Genomic DNA, 17,718 nt, shown 5'->3' with positions numbered 1-17,718 from the left:
AGGCATTAGCGAGTTACTGGGATGCACAGTAAGCCCGTGTGCCAAGCATGAAACAGGACAGTCTATTGTTCAAAGCTGAAGCGGCCTCGTATGAAGCAAACCCAGATGACATACTGGCGCAGCTGCAGCCATCAGCCTGAGTGTTCTTTGAAAGCATTTCAAGGGGAGAGTTTTCCCTAATTTGAACATCAAAAGTAAATTCATTATGGCTGCATGCGCACTAGTAAGAGGAGGCTCACAATGGGAATGGATGTTGTATTGGCCCTGAATCTTTGGGATGCACCCAAAGCTCTGGCTCTTTCTGCATGACAGACAAGGCGACTGGCAGAGCTGTGCAGAAGAAAAGGGAGAATATGAGGGAGGATGTGCTTCGGCACGTTTTGGCATAAAGTGGCTCATGGCTTTCAACTGCTTCTGAGCCTCAGCGGAGCACTCCGAGATGGACTCTACTGAGTTGCCAAAGACTCCGGTCGGGTTAACCGGAGCGTACAGCAACTTTATCTGAATCCTTGAGATCCGTGAGGATCAGGCACAGGTGCCTGCCCAAAAAGACCATGCTTCCCATAGTGCGGCCAATGGACTGGGCCGTCATCTTGGTGACTCTCAAAGCAAGATCCATACTGCGGAGTTCCCTAAAGATCTCAAGGGGAGGGCCTCACTGTCCAAGTGTTTCAGCAGCTTGAGACCAATCCTCTGTGGCGAAGAGGTAAAAGCTGCCACAAAATCCAACGCAGAACCAGATCAGTGACACCATGCTGAAAGGAAGAGGCTGCTTTTATGCAGAACAAGAAACACCTGCGCCGGTGCTCCCAATCAAGCCACAGCCAGCCAGTTACCTGCAAAACAGACACAGTACAGACGCAATACACACATACACACACACCAAGTAACGACCGACAGGAACGTCACATCCTCCCCCATAAAATAAAACTCAAATAGTTTACAAATACAGTGCATCTTTTAAAGTACGTTTTGTTTTAACAAAGCAGCTGATATTGCCATAGAAACTAGTGGACTGCCAACTCGCTTTCACCACAAAATGGTGGAAACGCAGGGCAAATGCTGGGCGCCGGTATTGCAATGGAACGTTCTATTGAGCGTCGCTTCTTGTTAGTGTATGTTCTTTGCCAAGTAACGACCGACAGGGACGTCACAGCACCTTTAAAGTCTGTAAGAATTAAATCAGTGTAATTATTCATTAGAACTCAGACATTCATTGTGATCAATGTTACTTTAATAAAATAAAATATTACTAAATATTGAGCTTCCTCAAAAGTACAAAAAAAGTATAATCTGGAACCGAATTATCTCCCATTCCTATGCATGACCTTGACAAGGTTATATGGTCCACATTAGTCCAGCTATTGATACGAAAATGTTGATGATGACCACTGATACAGATGTATTTCATTATACAAGTGAGACAAACACCTTTTTTCTTCACATTGTATTTTTCAGGCACTTTATTTTTCACGTAAGCAAAGAAACTGAATACAGTCCAACAATTTTACTTGACGTCTAATTTGACTTTAATGTTCATTGCTGCGAGCTCTGCTACGAAGTATCTGAACACATAAGGAACGGCTACAGTCTCAATTGAGTCGCTCTTCTTGCACAACAAGCAGATGGTTTTCCGATGCCGTGTAGCTGACCAATGAGGCGGCGGCTTTTCCAGAAGCGGTGACAGCAGGCTGCCGCAGTCTATGCAAACTTGTGCCACGGAGCGGTCCGAGCAGTTAAACAGCCGGTCGTGAAGCAGAAATGATGACCCGTGAGCTAGCAAAGCATCCCGTTCCATCTCTCCGAACCGGATTCCTCCCTGGATGTTCCTCCCTCCCACTGGCTGATTGGTCACTTTATCTCTCGCTCCCGTAGTTCTCACCTGGAACTTGTCAGAGACCATATGACGCAAGCGCTGGTAGTAAACCACCCCGATGAAGATGTCTGCCTCAAGCTCCAAGCCACTGATGCCGGAGTACAGCCGTTCCGTTCCATAGAAGTTGTATCCTGATGCTTTCAGCATCTCGCCAAAGTGCTCCAATGCAGATTTTTTCTCAGAGAACCTGAAGGGTGTGGCGTCGTGAGACAGGCCATGGAGGGACGCAGATTTTCCAGCCATGCTCTCGATAAGCATTCCGATGGTCATTCTAGAGGGGAAGCCATGAGGGTTGAACAGGATGTCCGGGCTCATACCACTCTCGGTGAAGGGCATGTCCTCCGCAGGCCACAGACGGCTCAGGATTCCTTTCTGACCGTGTCTGCTGGCGAACTTGTCTCCGATGGTGGGGTTCCTGGGAATGCGGGCTGTGATGCAAACACGTTTGAAACGGCCAGTGCCGGTGTCATTGCTGCACACCTTGATATTGTCCACAATGGAGCTCTCCTGGTACCTGAGGAGAAACAGAGGTTCATAAATAAATAAAACCTAACAAAGTGCTGCAGGGATGACATTTTTGTAGGCCAAAACCCAGAAACAAGTTAGCATTTTAGTACTTCAGGTTCCATTGTCCTGAAGTCAATGGGTTTTTGATTAAAAGCCTGGAATTAGGTCTGTGGTTAACACAAGCTCAAGGTATTTTCACAAAAAAAACAAATACAAAAAATAAACACTTTTACTGCTGCACTAAACATTAGAATATAAAAACATCGCCTGAAGTTTGTACATTGACTTGTTGGCTACTGATAAAGTCTATTTAAAATCAGAATTATAATTATTTTATAATTTACATTCAATAGTAATATAATTATTTATAATAACTTAAAATAGTTTTTAACACTTCAACAAAATTTGAGCAGTACTTGGTTGAGTCAGTAAAGCAGTGTTGATCTTGTCAACGATACGAAAATCACTACTACTAATATTATATTTCTTAAAGCTGCAATCCGTAAGTTTTGCCTCTTTGTCAGCATCTCTGTTTGAAACCTGCAATTGCAGTTATTTGAAGAATTATCATCTTTACGTGGGCTGTGCACTGGCACAGCTCCTCAGCACGGATGAATCTAATGTTTGAGTATTTGTGGCTGTCAGTCACCGTACCGATGGATACTGTACTTCGGAATCACAGATTCTGTATCTTGGAAATATGACCAAAATAAGAATTTTCACCAGAAAATGTCATCTGAAGTAACAAATCTGCCATTTTTGTTCTGACTGGGGAAAAAAGCATTACAATAAATCGCGCTGCCAATGGTGATTAAATCTAACGATTGCTTAGCTCATATCACATCAAATTGTGCAAATTATTATTTTTATACTTTGTTCTCAAAATTGTTGTAGCAGCAAGCTCGAATTTTCCACGGAAACCTACCAGTGCCACTTGGATTAGAAAACATTACAACAAGCTTACCGATGTGAAACGGGCTAAGTTAAGGAGATAGTTTTGAACACTGGCTAGTTATGTAATTGCTCAAATTGATTTTGGATCATTTTTAACCAAAAAAAGGCTACAAACTGCAGCTTTAAGAAAAAAAAAAATCTAAAAAGTATATGATTAAGTCACAATGTGAAAATGTTTTTTTTGTGAATAAGTTTTTCTGAATACGAGCAACTTTAAGCATAATACAATTGTATTACAATAGCGCACTCATTGTTGAAAGTTCATAAGTGTAAATTTGTAAAAAAAAATTATAAAATATTTGAATTATTGAAATTTATTTGTCACAGAGCAGTGTTGTTATTGTTAAACTATTAACCCTTGTTTTTTGTTAATTGAAAATGCTTATATGCTTTATATATATAAATGAATAAAACGTTTATCATTGTGCCCTAAAAAATTATTTTTTTGTTAAACCTATCATAAGTTGTTGGTAAATTAGATAAGTTGCATTATTTCCATTCCAACTTTTTGATTACTACTAAAATTTAATTTAACCATTAAAATGGAGTCCAAAAAAATTTCATAGGGCCCTATATACATATATAAATAAACAAACTAATAAAATATTTTTAACACTATAATAATATAAAAAACACAGAGTAAAATTAATGACTGTGATGACTACATTTAAAGGCCTTTTTTTTTTTTAACCAAAGCAAGAAACTAAAGTGATGTCTTACTTGAAAAAGACCACATGACTCTGGCCGGTAACGGAATTGATGTAGCTGTAGTAAGGGTCTCCATACTTCAGCACGGAGCCGATAAATGGCAATCCATCTACATCCAGTTTGTCCTTTACTTTGGGGTCACCTGGCTTCACCCCAAACACAATGTCGTCTTGACCTTTGAACTTTTCAGCCAGATCTATGACGTCAGTCTTATAAACAGAACCATGAGCAAAGCCACGCTCCCATGAGGACTTATTGACAATCTGGAAAAAGTTAGAAAGGATGAACAATATTAACAAGTGCAAAAGAACGTTTTGGAATGTACTAATGGGAAGCTATGCTTACCATAGCATCTTCCATATCGTAGCCAGTGTAAGAAATGACAGCAACTATTGCGTTGGTGCCAATAGGGTAATTGTCCATGTTGTAGTGGTCGTACATCGAGGGTCTGACCAGAGGACTCTGGGGGGTCTGCAGACGGTACAGTTTATTGTCGGATCGGTCCTGGTACGAATGCAGCGGGAATCCCATGGTCTGTTTACCTAAGACAGGATGATGTCATGCAAGTTGCAGCTCATAGTTTATTTGTTTTCTGATATTTGCAGACATGTTATGACAGAAAGAAGTTATTTACACATTTCCTACACATTTTATATTTCAAAACTCCCTACTTTTTCAGAATACAGCAGTATTTTCAGCATTACGTTTGGTCATTTTTTTCCAGTGGTTTTCTCGAAATGACGACATCACTTACATCAGGGATGGATAACTCCGGTCCTGGAGGGCCAGTGTCCAGCAGAGTTTAGCTCCAACCCTAATCAAACACACCTGAACCAGCTAATCAAGGTCTTTAGGATTAGTAGAAAGTTATAGGCAAGTCAGTTTTTATCAGGGATGGAGATAAACTCTGCAGGACACTGGCCCTCCAGGACCGGAGTTGTCCATCCCTGACTTACATGATGAGAAGAAACCTAAAACACTTTATAACCTGCATATATTCACCTCTGACAAATCAGTATGATACTGTAAATGTGATTTGATGTTGAATGAACACCAAACAGTAAAGTACAGTCCGATTTAGATGAGTATTTACTGCTTTATCTGTTGCTGGTTTGAGTGGTGCATGCACATTCGATTAGTGAAGTTCAAAAGAGTCTCACATATGGTTGTGACGACCTCTGCTGGTGGTCTTGGGTATAGCTGCTCAGTAACCATTTTCACAAATTAGCAGTCTATTGGATACACCTGTCATCAGTGCTTCAGGCGCTCCTTTAAAAAGCAATCTCCAGTTGAGCCAGGAGGAACTTTGGGGATTTTGGAACTTTTTGGACTTTGTTTGGCTTTGGACTTTGTTTTGCTTGATTTGTTTTTTGCATTTATGCCTCAACATTACATTACACATTCAACGATGCACTTTGCTTTACACACTGACGTTACTGATGGACACAGAAACATTGTGATTTCCTTTGATTGTTTTCATTCTATTATTTAATGTTGCCTTAATTTAGTAGTAAATAAACATCTTCTTGAGCTGAATCTTTGGTTTGTGTGTGTCCCTTGTTTTTGTTGCTTCCCTTGAGCCAGGGGTCGTAACAATGGTAAAAGACAAAGCTTTGTGTAATGAAAATGTGTGCCTTGAATGTATTCACTTGTGTGACAATAACTAAAGGATCACTAAACTTTTTCCATAAAAACACTGCTTGAATGATAAATATATTTTAGAAATCCTGAATTTCATATTTTAGAAAAATGAATAAGGGCAATAGTCAACAATTTTTTTCCCATACTTATCCAGACCTGAAAACTACTCAAATAGAAGTCTATATTTTTCCAAACTACATAAGTACCTTGTATTTAAAATTATCAAAAAAACACACAAAAGGAAGTGAGTTTCTTACTCATCTGGCACTGGTACATGTTTCTGGGGCTCTGGTTGTGATCAGAGTAAGGAATGAATTCTGCCACCACGCTCAACATGCTGTGAGGAAATAGCTCTTGATGTGTGGTCACTCCCTCCTCTAACTCTTCCTCGAAGATGCCCACATTCAGGTACACCTGAAATAAAAACAATTAAAGAGTTTAAAAACTCGAAATTAGATGAGTAATGAACAGTGTCCACCCACTTTTCCTCAGTGGCTTAGGTTCCGGAAGTATTCTTCCCATAGAGATTTTTTTAAAAAGTCTTTGTTAAAGAGTTATCAGCAAAGAACCAAACCAACCAGCTACAAGGTGAATCACAACATTACAAACTATGATTTGAAGCAAAAAAGTCATTGAAAATTGGATAAAAAGACAAAGGTGCAAGACAATGAACTTATCGCTTAAGTATAGTATTTATTTGGATGTTTACATTTGATTCTGAATTAGTTTGATAGCGCTCCGTGGCTAAAGCTAACATTACACACTGTTGGAGAGATTTATAAAGAATGAAGTTGTGTTTATGAATTATATAGACTGCAAGTGTTTAATAATGAAAATGGCGACAGCTCTTGTCTCTGTGAATACAGTAAGAAACGATGGTAACTTTAACCACATTTAACAGTACATTAGCAACATGCTAACAAAACATTTAGAAAGACAATTTACAAATATCACTAAAAATATCATAATATGTTATTATTGCTCCATCTGCCATTTTTTTGCTGTTGTCCTTGCTTGCTTACCTAGTCTGACGATCCAGCTGTGCACATCCAGACGTTAATACTGACTGCCCTTGTCTAATGCTTTGAACATGAGCTAGCATATGCAAATATTGGGGGCGTACATATTAATGATCCCGACTGTTACGTAACAGTTGGTGTTATGTTGAGATTCACCTGTTCTTCGGAGGTCTTTTCGGAGGAGAAAACAACGGTGTTTGAGACTCACTGTATGTCATTTCCATGTACTGAACTCTTGTTATTTAACTATGCCAAGATAAATTCAATTTTTAATTCTAGGGCACCTTTAAAATAATGCAGACTGACAGCTTCTGACAGCTTGACTTATAAACAAAGGTTTATAAGTCATCATTAAAAATCAATTTTGAATGTTGGCTTGACAAAGCTTTGGAAGTCAATATGTAGGCCTGGCTGATAAAGTGTTTTGAGTGATTTCTAATGTATTTGGGGTCATTGCTGGGACATGCTAAGCCAGAACAGGCTGTAGGTCTGTGCTAAGTTTAAAAGCTCAGAAGAATCAGAATTGCCCAAATAAAAGACCCCTTTGGGACTTCCACTGATTATCAACAAATGAGTTTCAACAAATTTCCTTCAACAGCTTTCTCACCTGTTCAAAGGTGCCAATAAGCTCCTGTTGGCCCAGGCCAAGGTTCCGGACGGGCCGCACCATGCGACAGGGTGTGGTGAACAGATAAAGGCCTGGGTACAAGCTGGCTTTACCCGTCTGAGGAACCAGAACAATCTCAGTCCAAGGCGGCACTTTTTTCTCTCTCAGCACCTGCAGATGACACAAATGTTAAAATTTATAACATAAAACCCTCAACATAAATAATTTGATCAAGGATAAGAAAACTACAAAAAGAAACAAAATCATTTCCCACCTTAAATCTGCGGAGAGATTCGATGACTGAGGGCGCCACATTTTTTTCCACCCAGCCAACCATGGCCCCGTCCAGTATGACAGGATAACAGTCTGAATACGGCTGACCGGGGGTACCGTCTACAGCAGTCACACCTAGTGTTAGATAAAAATAATTTTAATAGTGAATAGTCAGGGTGAAAAAAAAAAAAAAAACGAACCATACGGCACGCACTTGTACCGCGGTTAATCTCTATCTTACAACGCATTCGCATCTATAATATGGCTTGTAGAAAATAAGTAAAACAGACAAGCAGAGCTAATGTATGTTTCTGTCAATAGACACGCATTCTGGCTTCCCCTAAACTGTGTTCATTGCAAGTGCCGTATGCTTTATATGACCAGTCATTTACGCCATCATTACCCGAGTGTTGATAGCGCGCAAACGCATGTGAGACCTGAACAGTACACGTTGCTATCTGCATATAAACTAAACTCATTTAAGCCTTACCAATTTAAACATTCAAGTGAAAGCCGCGAAAGAAAACTTGCGTACGTGCTGTGAGAAGATCTGTGCACTCATCCGAAGCGCGCAAAAATTGAGGTCACTTTCAAGTCTTGCGTTTGAACGGACAAATTCACACAAAATTACATCAACATGCCCGTCTTGGCTAGGGTTGGGAACCGAGAACCAGCTTAATATAAACAGCTTCACAAACAATCTTTTCAAACGCACAGTATCATATTTCTGTGTGACAAATATTCCAATTATAACAGAAGTATACAAAAGTTTATTATTCCAATAGAAATGCTGATGTTACCGATCAAAATATAATAAATTACCTTCTGGAAGTAACTGGACTTCAAATAACGACTGTATCGATTGCATCATTACGCCACTAGGTGGCAACAAATTGCTGTTAAAAATGTGTATCACTGAATCATTCTTTCAGAAACAAGTCTTTATGAATCCAACTTACAAAAATATTCTTTTTCACCTGTCTGAATCTTACATGTGTGTTCAAACATCTTGTCTAATTTGTGGTAACACTATTAAGGTTCATTTATGAACTAACCATTAACAATTTGTTAATGTATTTGTTAATCTTTGTTAATGTTAATAAAAATACAGCCTTTCATAGTTTATTCATGTTACTTCACAGTGCATTAACTAATGTTAACAAATACAACTCTTGATTTTATTAATGTATTAGTAAATGTTGAAATTAACATTACCAAAGATTAATAAATGGTGTAGAAATGCAGTTAATTAATAGTTAATTCATATTAATGTAGTTAACTTATGTTAACTAATGAACCTTATTGTAAAGTGTTAAAGTCTGTTAAATTCATTTTACAAGAATAATAAAACACAAAAAGGACTGTTTGAGTCAAGTATTGTGCATTTTTTCCTTACTACTATTTTTAATTAGTTGTTTAATTATTTTAATGGAACCGGAATTGGAACCAAAAAATTTCTTAAGATTCCCAACCCTAGTCTTGGCGAGTATCCTAGCAAGCAGACTTTATTCAATTTCTGTACCTTTAAACTGGATACATGAAAAACCGGAAAAGCTTTATTTGTATCTTTTCTTTACTAAATTTGTGCTATTTGATTATTTGTTCTTATTTTCTTTATTTTTATTTGACATACCGAACCTTACCGAAACCGTGAGCCTAAAACCGTGATACAAACCAAACCGTGAGTAATCTGAACCGTTGTACCCCTGGTGAATAGGCAAGTAATATCCCATTGAATTGGATATGAAAGGTAAGGCTGCAAAAATTGATTTTGGGGTGGGAAAATCTAATTGGCAGGCAGTGCATATATTTATTTAATTACAACACAGCCTTTGCAATTTGATAATTGCACTATCCATATTGCAATTTTCGACTAACCACGCAGCCCTAATTACAGGCATTTTACATATAGCTAGAGCCAACTGATGATCTTATTTAACAATGATAAGATGTTATTTACCCAGAGAGCACAGCAGGGCAGGCAGGGTGGTTGTGGGATGCACCTGTGTCACAATCTCACTATGGGCAGTCATGTGGTTCATAAGGCCGCACGGTTCTCCGTCAGGAGTGTGTACCGGACACAGGAAACCCCAAGACTCTGGCAACAGCTTACGCACAGATGTGGTCCTCATCTTAGCAAAGCTGGCTCCTCTGTGCACGCACCGGAAATGAGACAGGTAACGGATGAAGTTCAGCTTATCCGCTACGACACACAGTCCGGTGTTCTGCAGCAAGCCCAGACCTTGGGTTAAAAAGACAAATGTTAGCTTTTTTTTTTTAAAAATTGGAATAAGCACAATAAAAGCCTGTGACTTCATTCTGTATTGATGCAGCAAGCTGCAATACCAGTTTCGTACCTGTCTTGGACTGGAGGTTTCCTGTGGCTAAAAAATACTCGAAGGCTTTAGTGAGATCTGTAGCCTTGTTGAAGATTTTGGTTATAGTATCTCCGGTCAACGCTCCCAGTTTTTCACTTCTCTTGTCCATGGCATATTTCACTGACACCAGCCAGCCTGCCATTCTCTCCTAGGAAGCATTTAGAACAGCTTTGGAAAAAATCTCTTGAAGCAGTGAAACTTTTATTTATTTTTTTTGTGATGTGCGTGCTGAATTTGCACATTTTCAATCAGTGTGTTTGGAGTTGTCAAAAGTATAGACTTCGGCACATAGTCGGTACTGAAATTTTAAAAACCTGATGCTTTGAGCGCCGTTAGCTACAATGATCAACGCTGTAAAAACATTGTAACTAGTCTAAGTCATCAATTAAGCTCTTCACCAAGCGATTATACAGATATACATGGGAGCGTTTGAAAGCAGGCGTCATAAGCGGACTCGTCTGGCTTTTTTAAACGCTTCAAATTCAAACACTTCTGTGTGCTTTCAAACACTGCCGTGCGTTGATCATTGTAGCCAATCACCGAAAAATATCCAATGAGCGTGTCAACACAATGGCCAATCAGAAGCGTTTACAAATCCGCTCAACAGCGCTCAAAGCTGACATGTACTGAAGTTGGTACTTTTGACAACTCTAAGTGTGTTAAAGGGATCGTTCATCCAAAAATCGCCCTCAAGCCATTCTAGGTGTATATGACTATCTTCTTTCAGACAAGCACAATCGGAGATACATTTAAAAATATCCTTAGTCCTCCAAGGTTTATAATGGTTGTGAATGGGGGGCTGCATTTTGAAGCCAAAAATAATGCATCCATCCATTAAAAACAAAAAACAAAAAACAAAACACTCCGGGGGGTTAATAAAGGCCTTCTGAAGCAAAGGGATGCGTTTTTTTAAGAAAAATATCCATATTTAAAACTATCAATTCAAATAATTAGCTTCAAGCAGATGATCATAAACAAAATGTGCAAGTTGACTTGCGGCAAATGAGTAATCCTCTGACGTGATGTATGACGCAAGATGTAGGAGTATTGTAAGCTTAGACGCCTCACGCGGTTCAAACAAATAGGGCTGTGCAATTTAAGCTCCTTTTCCCTTATATCGAAATCCTCTGACATTTTAAAATTACTTTAAAAATGATAATTTTAGACTTATAATCCATAAAGTATTTGTTTTGCTCTATCCTCTACGTATGTTGTGCGTCAGGTCAAAGGATACTCTTTCGCCGCAAATCGACTTGCGCATTCTGTGTATGCTCGTCCAACGGAAGAGAGTTATTTGAATTTATAAAGTTTGAAATATGGATATTTTTCTTACAAAAACTTGTCGCTTTGCTTCAGAAGACATTTATTAACCCCCTGGAGTCGTGTGGATTACTATTATAAACCTTTATAATTATAAACCTTGGAGGACTAAGGATATTTTTAAATATGTCTCAGATTGTGTTTGTCTAAAAGAAGATAGTCATATACACCTAGGGTTGCTTGACGTTAATTAAATTCATTAATTAAATTCTATCATTTTTGGGTGAACTATCCTTTTAACCCCTTTCAGAGTTTGCTGGCAGAGCTTGTTTTCATCAATTGAACATGCTGAATTGGTGTTAGAATGTCTGAGAAGTGGCCTGCTGTAATCTGGTAACGGTCTGCCTTGGTCTGTGTAGTGTGAATTGTAGTGTTAAATTTATCAACAGTGACAGTAAAGACATTTATAATGTTACAAAACATTTGCTGAAAATTCAGCTTTGCTTCACAGGAATAGATTACATTTTAAAATACAAGTTACTTTTAAATTTTAACAATATTTCTTACCATAAGAGACTTAATTCAAAAACATTTGAAAAATCTTACCGACCCCAAACATTTGAATGGTGGTGTATATGAAATGAGTATTGACATGATTGTGCAAGACATACAGGTGAAGAGATGATAAAGGTGATCTTACTTTCAGGAACATGAGGTAAATCTGGCCTGGTGTGAGAACTTCATGGAACATCAGACTGTCAGGGTTCTCCTCCATACACTCTTGCTTGGCAAAGCTGAAGAGTTTCCGTGTCATCATACACAGCATGTAGAACTTCTCCACATCTGACTTCAGGTGAATACACAGACATTCACTGTAAACAGAATGATAGCACTGTAAAACACACTACATTGTTTGATGGAATTTGTTTGAAGATTCAATATTGAGAAGATTCAATATTTAATAATACAAAATTATTTTTGGGCATATCACCTGGCTCTACTTACAATAAATCTCACATATAAAATAAATCCTACACAAAAAAAGGGTAACATTTAAATTAACTGATTTTATTCAAGTCAGAAATACTTAACATCACCCAACATATATACATGAATTTATACCAACAATTTACAGCAAACACACAAAAAGTGTAGGTTCAGTAACACCTAGGACTTACTCTAACAGGAAGTGAGCACACTGCTCGTGAGTGTACCACTCTGGGAGGTTGAGTTTGACCCGGAAACGCTCGCCCAGGAAACGGAGCACCTTGGCTTTAGTGGTGCAGCCCTGGTCCATGACAATACGCAGAATTTCTGAGACACAGCTCTTAAAGAAAGAGTTATCCTCTCGACCTTTAATCAGCTCCTGGTAGATTTGGTAGTCCGAGTAATCCACTAGAGCCTTTGGGGGTGAAAGGAAAGGCATTTGAAACATTTTGTTCAAAAGTGATTAGGCACCAATACCTAAATAATAAACAACTCTAGAAAACCTGATTCTGATTGGTCAGCCGAGGTGGTCATGTTTGTATAATGACCGCTAAACCTTGTAAAGAAGCCGTACCACTAAACTTTTTGTTCCATCGACTGCCATTCATACGCATGCGAATGTGGAAGACTGCAAATTTGTATCACATGAAGACACGACCAACAGAAGATTGATATGCCATGGCATATAAACTTTAAAGCTGCAGCGTTGCAGAAAAGTGGAATATTAGATTTTTAATTGTTTTTGTTATTTTGTATTTTTGGAATTATTATTATTGAAATATGATATGACGGTGATATGACAGCTGCAGTGTGTGAGGAATTTTTGCACGCTCAAAGTGTGACTGTCCCACGCCACTTTTTATGTCTAAGGCACATGAAAAGCTACTTAAAAGGTTAAGTTCACCCAAAAACGAAATTTCTGTCATTAAGTAATCAGACTCACATGACGAGAATACTTTTTCTCGTCGTTTCATAACATCAAGGCTGTGTCTTTGATACCTTTCTGGGCCTTGAAAGGTGCAATGACGTTGCTGCCTATGTGTGGTTCAGAAACGTCTTGGATTTCAACAAAAATATGTTTTTTCACAGCTATGGATCATTTGTTTTGTTCCGAAACAGAGACTAAATGTTACAATGTTGCATTTTCTTCTTGGTTTGGTTCGTTTTCACAAGGCAACATTTAAAAGCGTACCAAAATGTGTTTGTGCAAGTCACATGCGAGTACAACTGTCCTCTTATTGGTCAGAATTTTCTCAGCGTCATCCATCAGAATGATTGAAGAAGTCAGCGAGAAGTCAACGAGACACACGCAAACACTACATGAATGTAGCCATCATTCCCGCTGTTATAATATATTATAATATATTATATTATATATATATACACACACTACATTCGTATTAATACTGCTGCAAATTCAAGCGTGCTCTCTCTGGATCTCCCAGCACTGTCTAAGTTAACTGTGTGGAGACCATATGAATGTTAATGCAGGAAGAGCCAGAATCAATGCTTCGTCAGGACAGCATTCTTGCACGGAGAAGCACAATTACACAACGTTTAAAGATGATGAGGCACTCTTTTGTTTTCACCTACAGTAATTGATGTGCTCACTCACAGAATCAGACACTACTACTTTTTATTTGACACATTTCCCGTCATGAATTATTATTTTGCTTGGTTTGTTGGTCCGTTGAGTCGTATTGCTTTCACGTCTCAAGCGAACCGCTCCAGAGTTCGTTAGAAAGTGAGCTCTTCAAGAAGGTCTCGGTACGCTTTTGGTGCGCACCCAAGTGCGATTGCTGCATTCACATCTGCCCAAACGAACTGCATCAAGGCGAACAACTAACTCTAGCACGATTCAACCAAACCCTATTCTACTTACAGAACGAACACAGCGCCAGTTCCATTTTTTCCGTAAGTAAGATAGGGAAGGCGTTGGACATACAGCGTAAGATTTTTAATGAATATGAAAGTGCGGTTTTGGCGGAAGCACTTGGAAGGCGATCATTTGTTTATATAAAGCATATACATTTACATTTTTTGAAAATGACTGGTTGTTTCACTAGATAAGACCCTTATTCCTCGTCTGGTATTGTTTAAAGCCCTTTGAAGCTGCACTGAAACTGTAATTTTGACCTTCAACCGTTTGGAGGCCACTGAAGTCCACTATAAGGAGAATAATCCTGGAATGTTTTCATCAAAAACCTTAATTTCTTTTCAACCGAAGAAAGAAAGAAATGAACATCTTGGATGACATGGGGGTGAGTAAATTATCAGGAAAATTTTATTTGAAAGTGAACTAGTCCTTTAATTTGTGTTCTGTATATGAACAAATGACTTATGAGTTTAGAATGACCTAGGGGTGAGTAATTAATGACAATTTTCATTTTTGGGTGAACTAATACTTTAAATTACCTAATTTACGTAAGGCCTAATCCTGGCTTAATCTAAGCCCTGTCTGTGAAACCAGGCCAAATAATAATAAAATAAACCTGATAATAAGTAGGGTAATGTCATCTGGTCATTATCACAAAAGAAACACCTTCAGGCGGCTTATAATAAAAAACAACAACAACAACTTCCTTTTACCTTCAGTGCAAAGCCCAAGGGAAGAAAGAACAGCTCTTTCTGGTATATAAAATTCACCATCACTGTTCCATTTTCCAGGTAGTGAAGATTCATATTAACAGCTGTGTGTTCATCCCTTACAGAGTGCATTGAAACACCTGCAAAGAGTTAATACTTAAATCAATCTGTGTATTTAATAAATCATATTCAATTATTCAATCTGGAAAAGATGCAGCACTCACCATATTGAGTGTAGCCCGGTCCTCTGGTCTTAAACTTTGGTCTTGATATGGTGATGGGATAGTTCCTCCTTGGCATGATCAGAAGACGAATCACCTTCTCTATGCCATTCACCAGAAAATAACCACCCATTTCCTACCGGTAAAACAAGACTAAATGTTATTTTGTCCAAGAGACAGCTGTATGATGATGGCATGTTACATGTAGTTCTGTGATGCGTGATCTATACCTCAGCTTCTTCATGATGCTGGATGAGTTCTTTGGGTGAGAGACCATGAAGGTTGCATAGTTTCGATTTGACCATGATTGGCAGCTGTCCCAGAGCCTGTTTGATGATTCCTTTGGGAATGCCATTAATAGACCAGCTCACATCCGCCTGTGAAGACACAAAGCACTGACATCAGTGGTTGTCAACTGTTTTGGCTCCAGAACCCAGAATCCAATGAATCAAGAAGTGACAAGCGTTCCAAACGGGATATAACGCTCCTGAAGGGCACTTCGAAGTGAAAACAATCATGGTCTCCATATTGAAGGGTCGCTCTAAACTGAAGTGCTCAAAACCGGCCACTTCAAAGGGCCCTTCGGAATGAAGGTTTCGAAGGGTACAAATGATGGACACTTCAGGCCCCCATTATCCTTTGCACAAGGAAGTTCTTTGGCATCACAGAACGAGTACAGGAGGCTCGTAGTTCGATTTTACCCATTAACGTATGTATAGTATCTTTCTATACTACTGTAATATTTATACGATTTTAGATTTTGTACATTATTATGGTCAAAACGACATTGTACTTCAACAAAAATACTGTACAGCTCCCTTTATCAACCCATTCAAATGTTTCAAATACATAGACACAATATACACTATATTTAACGTAAAAGACCAGCAGTAGCTTATAATGTTACTACAGAAAATGAATGCGTATTAATTCAAAGTGAACACCAGGGGAAAAAAAGACAAAGGTGCCTCCTTAGATTGTCTCGTTAAGATGACGCAGAAGTGCGTTCCAAAAAACAAACAAACACCCTTCATCCCTTTGAAAGTTCTCACACCGGAGGATAAACCCTTTGAAGGGATTAAGGCATAGGGATGGGCCCTTCCGATTGGAACGCAGGGCTAGTCTCAGCCTTAGAAATAACCACTGGCTGAACCTCTTATTCATAAGGAACACAAAATTGGAAAAAATTGTGGTTTGATTAGTTGAATACTAATATAATATGATGAACAGATTGAATTTATGCTTTTATTCACATATAAACATTGATCAGCAAACACAAACAGAAGCTCAACCGAACCTGCTTGATGCACAAGAACGAACCTCATTGGTTCTCGCATGTCAAGCAAACATGCTTGAGCTTCCGTTTACCACAACTGATGTGTGTGGTGATGAATATTTATATGTGGAAAAAAATCCTCAAGATTTCATTTCACTGGACACAGCATATTACATTTTATTATTTAAAAATAAAACAATTTTTTAAACTTTTATATATATATATTATTTATAATTATATATATATATATATATATATATATATATATATTATATATATATATATATATATTTATTTATTTTTTTTTTTTTTTTATTTTTTTTTGTATACACTTTTGTGTCTAGTTTGCTACCGTCATTGTATTATTATTTGATTAAAAGGACAGACGTACATGCATACATACGCAAGAAAACCAGCAGTTATTCTGCCGAAATAACACAATCAATTCACCATATTTAATCCTCAGACTTACCACTAGCTTCCCCTTGTATGTGCAGCGCCTGCCTCTGCACTCGGCAGGGAACACCCGCACATCTCTGCTGATTCCTCCTTTAGCAATCGCTGGCGGGTGAATGATGGCCTCGACAAAAGACAGACTGACTCTGTCTCCCTTGTACATGAACTCCAACGGAGGAATGCCCTGAACACAAATATATTTTTTTGCTTGTGTAGCCAGCACTTGTCTATAGAGAATCTACATGAGTATCAACATGTGGTGTGTGTGTGTGTGTGTGTGTGTGTGTGTCTCACCTCCACAACCCGACATAATCCATCAGTAACTGCCTGATCAAACGAATCAATGTGCGCCTTCACCAGCTCCTGCACGGGCACGTGCTGTTTGTTTTTTGGGACACCGAACCCTGCCTCTGTCAAGTGCTTTAAACTCGGTTCGGGCTTTAGATTACACCACTTGGAGAGATCCATGCTGCTGTGCACACACGTGCGTGCTTGTCAACGTGATTTCGGCAACAGAGCGCAACTTCCTGCTGCCCAACTTCAAAATAAAAGTTTTCTATTTCATTGTTGCACACCACCAAGCATACTGTGATGGAGTGTGAAGAGAATAATTCTAAATTTTTCACGTAATGCCTATTTTATATTTAAATCATCTGATCCTAATAAATCTCATAATTAAATTCATTTCTTTCCGCATTTGGTCCATGATTTTGGATATTACTTATTGAGAATTCTCGATATCCTGAGTGCAATTCTTCATTGAGACTAATTTCTCCTTCATATGCAGTACACACCATCAAACATGCTCTACTGTATCCTCTATTAAACAAACATCACATAAACCTGTGTAATTGTTTACCTATAATGGTTTAACCATATAATATTATAAATAGGCTATACTTTTCGTCTTTTTTGGAGCTTGGCATTTAAAAAAAAATCCATTTTCATTGTAAATGCTGGCATTCTTTT

General features: G+C 38.4%; 1 protein-coding gene across 1 annotated transcript; it reads right to left on the bottom strand.

Moving 5' to 3' along the window:
- Positions 1–343: 343 nt before the first annotated feature.
- polr1b (RNA polymerase I subunit B) lies at positions 344–17,252 on the bottom strand. Its single transcript, XM_067385541.1, has 15 exons — positions 17,044–17,252; positions 16,766–16,933; positions 15,248–15,394; positions 15,021–15,153; positions 14,800–14,936; positions 12,402–12,625; positions 11,924–12,095; positions 9,943–10,111; positions 9,546–9,827; positions 7,587–7,720; positions 7,313–7,483; positions 5,944–6,100; positions 4,391–4,587; positions 4,058–4,308; positions 344–2,390 (listed from the first exon to the last, which is right to left on the bottom strand). Exons 1-15 carry the CDS (start codon positions 17,215–17,217, stop codon positions 1,508–1,510), a joined length of 3,399 nt encoding a protein of 1,132 aa, XP_067241642.1. The 5' UTR covers positions 17,218–17,252; the 3' UTR covers positions 344–1,507.
- Positions 17,253–17,718: the final 466 nt, after the last annotated feature.

The sequence above is a fragment of the Chanodichthys erythropterus genome, chromosome 5 (genome assembly GCF_024489055.1).
Source record: "Chanodichthys erythropterus isolate Z2021 chromosome 5, ASM2448905v1, whole genome shotgun sequence".
NCBI lineage: Eukaryota > Metazoa > Chordata > Actinopteri > Cypriniformes > Xenocyprididae > Chanodichthys > Chanodichthys erythropterus.
The sequence above is the reverse complement of the archived record's forward strand: the minus strand, read 5'-3'. Positions and strand labels throughout refer to the sequence as shown.

What these genes read in the sequence shown, in the direction of transcription:
- polr1b (XM_067385541.1), bottom strand. Translation starts at nt 17,217, where the DNA reads ATGGATCTCTCCAAGTGGTGTAATCTAAAGCCCGAACCGAGTTTAAAG. An exon ending in CCTTGGGCTTTGCACTGAAG is followed by an intron (nt 12,626 to 14,799) that starts GTAAAAGGAAGT and finishes TCACCCCCAAAG; the next exon opens with GCTCTAGTGGATTACTCGGA. An exon ending in ACGATATGGAAGATGCTATG is followed by an intron (nt 4,309 to 4,390) that starts GTAAGCATAGCT and finishes AACTTTTTCCAG; the next exon opens with ATTGTCAATAAGTCCTCATG.